This window comes from Haplochromis burtoni, unplaced genomic scaffold (assembly GCF_018398535.1).
Source record: "Haplochromis burtoni strain Fernald_Lab_line unplaced genomic scaffold, NCSU_Asbu1 Contig_43, whole genome shotgun sequence".
NCBI lineage: Eukaryota > Metazoa > Chordata > Actinopteri > Cichliformes > Cichlidae > Haplochromis > Haplochromis burtoni.
In genome coordinates this window covers 2,255,041-2,265,381 of record NW_024582404.1, presented here as the reverse complement: position 1 = coordinate 2,265,381, position 10,341 = coordinate 2,255,041, and the positions used below count along the sequence as shown (strand labels likewise).

Below are 10,341 nucleotides of genomic sequence, written 5' to 3'. Positions count from 1 at the left end.
CTTTATGTTCCATCTATGCTAAAGTCATCTGCATCTCTTTGTGGTTAGACTTCACTCAGCTGGTTGTATTCTGATAACGTTCCTGACACAGATGCAGGGCCGCCAAGCATCGTTTTCATATTTGAACTCATTTCTGCAGCAACATTGTCACTATTTGTGAAGTCATTTCTTCCAGTCTGAGGTTCCGGCTGGATAATGATAATGGGAATTTCTGTATGTGCAGCTGGCAACAGATTTGCACAAGACGTTTGTACAATATTATCTTTATTCATGACCATTTGGATGTTTTGTTGCTCACAAAAACACAGATACACCCTCACACGGTCTGGGCATGTTGAAATATCACTTGATTTAAAGAGGAAAAAAAGACAGAAAAAAAAAGCATACACACAACCACCACTTTTCCCCACTGATTCAACACTAACACAATTAGGGTCCTTAAGGGAATATACACTCAGTGATCAGAACAATGAAACTACTGGTCTGTGAAGGAAGGTGTTTTCTGTCAATGTGGAATGAACGCTGGAGATGGAGGGCTTTCACTTGGCACAGCTTTGGTTCATCTAATCATGGAAATGATTAGCTTGAGTCATGCCCTGCAGAATTTTTGCAAAAAGCAGCAAAACATCAGAGGCACATAATAAATTAAGAAAATGGGGCATGTGCTGAACATATAAAGCTGCCTTAGTTTCAACACATTAAGCAGTTTAATGCTAAGTAGACACTGAAAAGCCACTTTATCCTGTCATTATAAGAAGATAAACAAAGAATAGTTGTAGGAATGTTCAAGGAAATTAGTTTGCCATTAGACTCGGGAGCATATTAATTTTGAACTGTACTTCTGCTTTTGTGCATTGCCAGAATACTTATTGTCTCTGAACTCCCCTCGAGCCAGTGGTGCTTCAAGGTGGTACTAAGCAGAGACTCTATTGTTCTGGTCACTGAGCATATAAAACAGAGATGGAAGGCAAGTATCAGCTTTTGAAAGTAGAACAAAAAGAAATCAGAAAAGCATTAAACAGAGATTCTGTCCAAAATCACTCACTATTCCAGACTAGCTTAAAAAGCAGGAATGAGCTTAGTTGGGAAATTGCTTTCCGATATTCACTGGACACCATTTACACATTATTCTAAGGCAGTCACATAAATGAATTCATTTTAAATCATTTAACTACAAGAAAAATTAGAAGTCGTGACCGTCTATAGATTTCAGGTCATGTTAATGAGTCATTTTAACATACTTGATCATTTTTGATCACTGTACATAGACATTAATTCTCACTAGACAGCTGGACGACATTAGAGGAAAAAAAAGGGAGAATAGAAATTTGTAGACTAAAAGAGAAATAATGAACCATTTTGGACAAATATGCATCTTTTCTCAAAGACACTATCAAAAAATAGACCAGAGTAATCCTGTGTTTGTTTTTATAAATAAATAGTACTACAGCGTGTGCGTCGTACAGTGGAGCAGCGTTCACGGACCTTGAAGACACATCTAGCTCCTTTCAGGATGGGATGAATTCAGAGCATATGCTTTGCACTCACGAAGTCTCACCATCCTTCCCGTCAGCAACAACAACACAGACTGTTCGTCTCAGTCTACATAGCTAAGCATTAAGCTACAAGTACGTCATATCACAGGTAGCAAATCATATGAGAACACAAAGTGGCTGCCATAAAGTCACTAGCAACCAGTTTGAGACCACGTTCAGACTGGTCTGCGTAAGAAGATGCTTCTCTTATTCATTATCTCCAATAAGGCAGTGCATAAGTCATCATGGGTTAGATTGCCATGTGTGCCACACCAGGTCACAAATGCCCCCCCCCCCCTTTTTTTTTTTTTTTCTTTTGTAAATGATGTCACTAGGCCACTTTATTAGATACACCGTGGAGTACTAGGCTGAACCTCATTTTGCCACAGGTCGGCATGAGGTGTTTAAACAAAGGTCAGCTGGTGATAATGGCCCCAAAGTGGACCAAGGAAATATCCTTTCCATCTTAATATTATGAATCCGAGTCGGACTCTTTCCCAGTGGGTGATGGACTCTGGCAGGGCTGGTCTTTGTCACCAATTCTGTTGTACTCAAGGTGCAGCCAAGTGTCAGAGGGCTTTCACTTCGGTGGCCTCAGAATCTCATCTCTGCTTTTCGCAGATGATGTGGTTCTGTTGGCTTCATCGGGTGATGGCTTTCAGCTCGCACTGGAACGGTTCATGGTCGAGTGTGAAGCGGTGGAAATGAGAATCAGCACCTCCAAATCTGAGGCCATGGTTCTCAGCCGGAAAAGGGTGGAGTGCCCACTCTGGGTCAGGGATGAGTTCAAGCTCCAAGTGGAGGACTTTAAGTATCTCGAAAGGAGCCAGTTGAGGTGGATCAGGTCTGATAAGGATGCCTCCTGGGCACCTCGTGGGTGAGGTGTTCTGGACATGTCCCACCTGGAGGAGTCCCTGGGGCAGACCCCCCAAGGCTGGCCTGGGAAAGCCTTGGTGTTCCGCCGGACAAGGTGGGCAGGGAGAGAGAGGTCTGGGGTTCTCTGCTTAGGCTGCTACCCCGGAGAAGCAGATGGATGGCTCAGTCAGCCAATATTGGTGAGTTTGTAGCCTGGGTTTCCTGTTCTCAGCTGACAGAAGTGGCTCTGGTCTTCTGTTTCTGTAGCCCTTCTGCTTCCAGGTTCTCTGTAAACCATAGAAATGGTTTGTGGGGAAAATCCGGGGGGGTGAAAAAGACCAGCCCATCTGGCACCAACAACCTTCAGTTGGTCACACCGAACATGTCTGCACACCTGGATGCTTAGAAATCTCTGTTAATAAGCTGAACAGGTGTAGCCAATAAAGTGTCTAAGATTTGTCGCAGGTCTGTCTGTTTTAATGTCATCAGGCTTTTTCAGAGGCACATCTGTTTAAATCTGGTCATTAAACTTCTGGTCTCCCTAATATATAACAAACGTGTCAAGAAATTGTTATTTTACCACTATTGGCATGAATTAGAGGCATTAAGACATTTCATTAGAAACTTGATTATAAACCTTGCCTAAACTTTGTGCTGACAATCACAGAGGTAATAGATAATCTGATGAATAGCCCTTCACAATTTAAAATAGGACACCGTTCGCTTCCTCGCCTTCAGTAAAAACCTACAATCTCCATTCTATTAAAAAAGTCCACATTTGTGTCCCATTAAATAAACAATATTTACGAACACAAACACAAAAGAACACACATGCTACTACACAAAATAGTCACATGCAAGCTACACAAAGGTACCAAGAGATCGCAAAAAGTATTTCACAGTAATTCATTGCAACGTGATTATTTTTTTCACCACAGGCACCAAAAAGTACAAATTCATTACATTCAAAACTGGACCTTCACACATGTTTGTGCTAAATGTGTTTGCTGGAGTGTTGTGTACCTCAGCAGTGTTGTCGTGTTTAAGTTATTGTTGACGTCTTTGGCAGTAAAATCAAAACAGCTCACTGCTTGAATCAGAGAAAAGTGTAACGGCTACATAACAAAATGAGAAACGCACCAAAATGTGGAACCAATGTCTATTTTTGGCTTAACTAATGGTACAACTAGTACTTTGAAGCTGAAAAACAAAAATATGTGAGTATTGTCTGATGTCTTGGTATTAATTATCAAATGCACCATCTGGATCTTGGTTTTGTTCATTTAATATTTACAGTGTTTATTTTTCTGCAGGTATTTATTTTTTCTTTTTAAGAAGTTAAACCAGGAATGATGCTATAAAATGTGTAATTTGGACGCTGTAGCGAAACTTGTTCATTATATTAGCATTAATATTTAAAAAAAACAACCTTGTTGTGGCTGTGATGTATCCATGCTGTGGCTTGCTTGGATAAGAGAGGCTGGATTTGCTACATGCACTTTGGATCCAAGTTTAGATCTCGTAAGTACCCAGATTACCCAGTCTTAACTTACATTTTAAGCGCTCTTGAGCCACTCTTCAGTTCTTTATTTTTGCTTCCAAGAAGCCAGATTTTCTTCTCATTCTTTTAAAGCAAACCTTCTCCAGGCTTTCTGAAAGTCTTTCAAAGTTTTTCTTTGGACATTGACTGCTTTTTCACTCATTTCAATCCTCTGATTATTTTAGAGCAATGCTTTTGTTGCTTTGTTAAGACACTTGAATGACTCATAGGTCAGTGTTAAGTGTAAAAACTGCACTTTAATCGAGGGATGAAATATCTGCAGCAGCTGAACAGTATCTAAAAGTCAGGTCCTTAGAAAGAGATGCGTCTCTTCAGGACTTGAGATCCATCTGGCCCTCCATCCATATACTGCTCACTAGTCTCATCACAAATGGTCTCAGTGGACACGTTGGCTGCCAGGAAGCCATTTTTGAGGGGAAACGGTGGGAAAAGGCTGAGGTTAGAGAAATTACACACAAATCAGTGGCAACAGGTCTGATGGTGCGATGAACCTAAACCTAAACGGTATAACTGTGATGGTTTAGGAGCGCTGCCATGGTTGAGGCTGCATTTCAAGCAGTGATGTTGGAGATCTTCTCAGAATTGATGAATTACGAGCACGGAAAATTGAACCACCATCTGAAAAGCACGTGGATTAGCAATCGCTACATTTTTCAGCATGACAGTGATCCCAAACACAGTGCCTATGCAGTAAAAGCATACCAGGATAGAAAAACGCACACTGGAACAATATATTAAAGCAGACTGGGAACGTCTTGACGGACACCGGAATAAAAGGCATTCAGAGAAGAGCTTTGAATGTCCTTGCGGGAGCCTGGAGAACTATTCCTGAAGACTACTTAAAGAAATAACAAGAATGAATAAAGCTTGTCTTATACACTGTATTTCAGTTTATGCTGTCCATAAATCCCTGCACTGGTTTCCCAGCTAAATATGAAGAAATGAGTGGTGGCTCAAGACTCATGCAAATTTTATTATTATTTCATGAGAATTCATATTTGAAGTACTGATTTGATTAAAGGACCAGTGGCACCCAATGCTCTAACTTAAAAAACACTCCGCTATGCTGAGTATATGTTTCTTTGCCCACATTCACGCTGCATTTTTTTCCTCTCTACAGTGAATTATGAATTCTTTCGGCATGTATAATCAATATGGCACAAAGTTGAATTTGAGTAGCAGTATGAAGTGAAGAAGTGAGCAGGCTGTTTGGGGTCAAATCAGGGTCTAAAGGGAGACATGCACCCTCTTCAGCAGACATGTCGAGGTCAGCGGTTATGTTGTTAGCAGTTACATTAAATGACAGAATACATTATGACCACAAAGACCAAGGGTGTGACTGCAGTGTAAAGGTTAGCGGGAGTTATAAAATGCCTGGAAACCATGTCTGGCACCATAATAAAACAGTGTAAAGATGGCAGTTTGTTTTTGATATTTCTAAACAAGACAGAGACTTGGTCTTCATCTAATCGTCGAAAACCTAATTTTTTGGGACAATGACTCTCATATAGCAATAATTGATGACATCGAGTCCAGTACATTGTGCCCAGTGCACACAAAAAAAGTGTCGGATGGATGTCACCTCTGAGCCTTGCATTCATTCATTCATTCATTCATCATGCTGAGACCGCGCACCGGTCAACTGCAGGGAAGCAGCCACTTTCAGGCTAAATGTGTTTGTCTTGTAAGTTCAGTTAGTTTCGACGTGCACGTGGATATCCATTTACTGAACTGGTTGATGTGGACAACTTGTCAAGCGTAAGTTTGCCTGCCTGTGAGAAGTGTCAGAGTTTTTTAGCATTAGTGGATCCATTTATTTCCCTCTGGGACGGCAGTGATCACTGTGCACTTACTCACAGCAGGCAAAGAGCTACAACCTGCTGTGCTGAAAGGCTTCTGCTGATTTTGCAATAATCTGATGTTTTGATTTTTTAAAACATGACATATTCACACTAAAGCTAAAGGTTGGAGCGATATGAAGAAATTTTAGGTTGTAGAGCTCAACTTTAAAACTGAATTGTATCACATTACATGGCATTTTATCAGTGCGTATATATCTGTGCTGTAAAGACTCAGCAGTAGAAATCTGCATGAAATTAGCATCTAAAACGTGGAAATTATTGGACTGTGAACATGTTTATCTGAGAGGTAAATAATGCCTACCTTAACTGACACCACATGCCTTATCCTGGATGTAGTGGTATTCTTTTCATTTCGGGATGTAGAATTTTTTTTTTCTTGCAGTCTCAGCAAGCATACGTGATTCAGCTGCACTGAGCTATATTAGTGATTGGGCTTAGCGGGTTCATGACTTCTTGGGTGACTGCCTTGTCCCTAAAAGCAGCTGTCCTGCACATTTCACTGCAGGCATTCATCGTTAGAGAACGCTGACAGTGTTTCCAAAATGGATCACTGACTGCAAATCATTGTAAACTCCAACTGTACGCAAACTCATTACAGCCTGATTTGAAGTTGCTCTGATGCTATTTGCAGTAACTATTTGCCCGCGGTGGTTTTGCCAAAAGCAGCGACTAAAATCAGTCGAGTTTCTGGGTGATTTTATTTAGTGATGTCTGGCCTGGTTAGCCTTTGCTGCACTGTTCAGGCTTACTTGAGGGGTTTTGTAGCAGGAGAGAGATGCAAACACGAGATATGTTGCTTACTGAAAGGGTAAACTACATAAAGCAATGTTAAATTTTAACCTTTGTATAAATCGACACATATAAAGATGTCAACAAGACCAAAGCATTAAAGTGTTGGCAATCTGAATGTGTTGTGTATTTACCGAGGTACCCCTTGAAGTTGTTCTAGTTTAGATCTCACAGCTGCCAGAGTTTATAATGTAAATAATGTAAAATCATGATGTTTTTGTCGATTACAGCTTTACTTTTTCTGTGATTTATAATCTTTTCTATGAATATTTTCAAAATTGCTTGAAAAAGGACATTTAGTACAAAAAGCGACTGAAGTCATTCATTGGATCATATTTACAGTGTGACAACAGCACAACAGGGTTCAGAGAGATTTAAAAAAATAAAATGACAGGAAAAGATTTGATGTGTTTACACGGCACATTCATAAAGGGCTCATTGAAGGTTTCTGTATAAATAATGTGCATAATTGCACGTTGATGTGTGGATGTTTACAGAGCAGATTTTAGGGTAAAATCCTGAATGAAAATTTTGTAAATGGATAATCATAGCTTTCATCTCTTTGCCATCTATAGGGCTTTATGCCCGAATAAAAAAACCCAGTAAATGTGTCACCTGCAGAATATCTGTTGGCAAGTATCATCTTTCCTGCTTAATGTCTTTCTGTCAATAAAAAGACACAAACTGTCTTCAGTTCAAAGCAACATCTTCACAAATAATGATTCTAATGTTTTAATGTCAACAGGTCATTAGCACATTTATTATGTGACCTTATTTTAGTTATCATAAGCAAAGTACATGCTTATCATTTTTAATTCAGTCTCTATAGCAGGGCTCTCAAACCTAAGCCTCTTTGTCCATCTCCAGTGTCTCTGAGAAAAATCTTGGTGAATATCAGAACTCGCAGCAAACTCTCCTAACTACTGGTGTGTTTGCTCTGCTGCTGGACTTTAATCAAAATCAAGTGGAAACCTTCCTTTTTAAAGTTTTACAACCTTTAATTATCACTTTTGCACAAACAGGGTTTTCTCTGTCTTTGTGGTTTTGGAGTTACTCTGTTTCAAAGAAGGCCATCCATTCTCTTAGCTGCTTATCCGACTGTCATGGAGACAGGTTGATTGCAGGGCTGACACAGAAAGACAACCATCCGTAGCTACGCCTAAAGACCGTTCGTGTCTCCATATGCATGTTAGATCAAAAACTGCTTAATTATGGCTACTTTCATAACTGTTACATCCTGTGAGGCTGTGGGAGTGTGTGGGTGGGGTGTTTGCCCGCTCTCCCCGCCTCCTCCTCTCTTGCCACTCCTACCCCCTCTGTCTCTCTCACTCTCCTCTCTCCCCAGGACACAGCTGCTTTTGATTAGCCTCGTTTGCCACCTGACTCCAGTCAGCAATCACCTCTGAGGCTATTTAAAGGCTGATTGCTCCTGCTTTACAGTCTACTACTTCTCCTCCTTTGAGTTGATTCACACAAACTTGCCTTTCTTAGTGTAAAGATGTCACCTTTCTGCACCATTTTTACAAACTGGGTTACAAAACAGCCTCTAGATTAATGGCATAAAAATCATAGAAAAAGATTTCATATTTACTGAAATTACTTGTTAGTTGATCTCTGAAGTGAGTGTGACATGCTGTGGCTGTGATAGCAGAGCATAAAAACATGCCTCGCTTTAAAAAAGAACTGTTCTCATGTATTAATGCATCTGTGAATATAAAAGATCGTGATGACTAATAGTTGCTACATCAACCTCCACTTCTTTTCTCAACTCCTTTATTCCTCATTTGAGCCCTTTGACTTTTATATCTCGTGTATGTTGTTTGACTTAATAAAGCAGTTCAAACATTAGGCGACACAAACCACACAACGTGGGATTTCTCCTCGTGATCTGAAAGTTGCCGAAGGTTTCAGCAGCAGCAGCAGTGAATAACACGAGACAGATGTTGGGAGAACTTCTGTTCGTGTAGTTTGCCACATTGCAAAGACATATCTTGAAATCTTCTCTGCAAGTGTCATGCTGTCATGTTTGATGCATCTTTATACATTTATACACAGAAATTTTATGTGGTGCAGATTAAAGATTAAAGGAACACTTGAGCATTACTGTGAAGGGATCTGGGGGCTCTTTTATGCTTTCGGGGACATTTATCACATCTGTACGTCTGTTTTTGTCTCCTATAATGAAACGTTTCTGTCGTGATCAGGGCAGTTTCTTCAAGTTTGACAGGGGCTCCTTAAAAAGTTATGAATCATTAAAAGACTAGAAATGCATTTTGAAAGGATGGCGCTCATCCCTCCGTCACAGTTTTGGAGCTGAAATCTTACATGGTGTTGTTGGCTGCTCTTTTTTCCCCTTTAATTTGACACCATCTGTATGTCAAGTGTGCAGCAGCCTGTTATCAAAGCAATATCGACAAGTCGAATTGACCATTCTGCAACGGACAGCAGGAATATTAAGTCCTGTCCTTGCACGTGTGTCACATCGTGTGCATCTGAAGTGATAAGATTACAACCAAAGGCTGTGTTCCCCTTAAAACTAGTCACTTAAAGATGTGTATTTATTATTTTTATTTATTTTCTTGCCTTGAAATCTTGTATTGTATTGAAATCTTGGACATTTTCCAGCTCACCATCCGCTTGTAAAATCTATTTAAGGGAGCCTCGTGGTTTTCTTAGGCACAGCACAGCATGATTTAAGATTCAAATATCTTTCCTCACCGCCTACAACAAAGTGTGTGTGTGCGTCCTCAAATAGACACTGCAGTCACACCCCCACTACTGCAAGATGCCTTTTCCAGGTCCTCCATGACCAAATCCTGCTCGGTGACATGGTTGACTCGCCTGGACGTGTTCTTTTCCAAGCTGTTGAGAGAGATGGGTTCCAGGCAGGTCTGTGCATTATTCGCAGGGAGGACAGAGTTTCCCTGCAGCCTGTGCGAGTAGGTTTTCCTCCGCTGGCCGTCGGCTGTGCACAGGCTGAACTTGAACACGGCTTGAAAGCCTCTGCGGAAATTCTCATTGAAGAAACCGTAGATGATGGGGTTGACGCTGCTGTTGAAGAAGGCCAGCCAGTGGGCAAAGGGGTAGATGTAAATGTTGATGATCCTGTACTGCTGCTCAGTCAGCCTGGCGTAGTCGCTCAACATCATGAGCGTCCACAGAGGCAGCCAGGACAGGATGAAGAGCAAAGCAACTATGAGAAGCATTTTAATGACGCGTTGCTTTTTCTTGGACACCGTGTGGCGGTTCTCGTGGCCCGGCTTTCCTCCCGTTGGAACTGCTGTTTTGAAAAGCGTAATCCCAATCCGGGCGTACATGATCACAATGAGGGAAAGAGGGGCAAGATAGATGTTGGCAAACAGGACTGTGGTGTAAATCTTTCTCATGTCCTGGTTTGGCCAGTTCTCTCTGCACCAATAAAAAGGAATAGTTTTGTTATCATATCCCAGCAACACCCGGATGGTTTGCTCCTTGGTCACTTGTAGCATCACGCCAGAGGGACACATGATGGATACGGCCAGAACCCAGATGATGACTATTATCAGCGTGGCTGTGGAGATGGTCAGCTTTTGTTTGAATGGGTAGACGATGCATCTGAACCTGCAAGAGGGTACAAAAGGTGATGTTAAGATGCATGTAGGCATTTAAAATACTTTTTCTGACTACGTGAGCATGTGCGTCTGAAAAGCTACATGGTGTTCACATCATATTGCACTAAAGGTCACCGTGCACCTGGCAT

At 41.1% G+C, this 10,341-nt stretch overlaps 1 protein-coding gene across 1 annotated transcript in view; it reads right to left on the bottom strand.

The window, feature by feature from the left end:
- Nucleotides 1–251: 251 nt before the first annotated feature.
- Nucleotides 252–10,341, bottom strand: part of npffr2a (neuropeptide FF receptor 2a) — a 31,061-nt gene continuing 20,971 nt past the window's right edge. Inside the window, exon 4 of the mRNA XM_005921929.3 lies at nt 252–10,202. Within this exon, the coding sequence (XP_005921991.1) occupies nt 9,350–10,202 (853 nt within the window). The 3' untranslated portion in view covers nt 252–9,349. The remainder of the gene's footprint in view (nt 10,203–10,341) is intronic.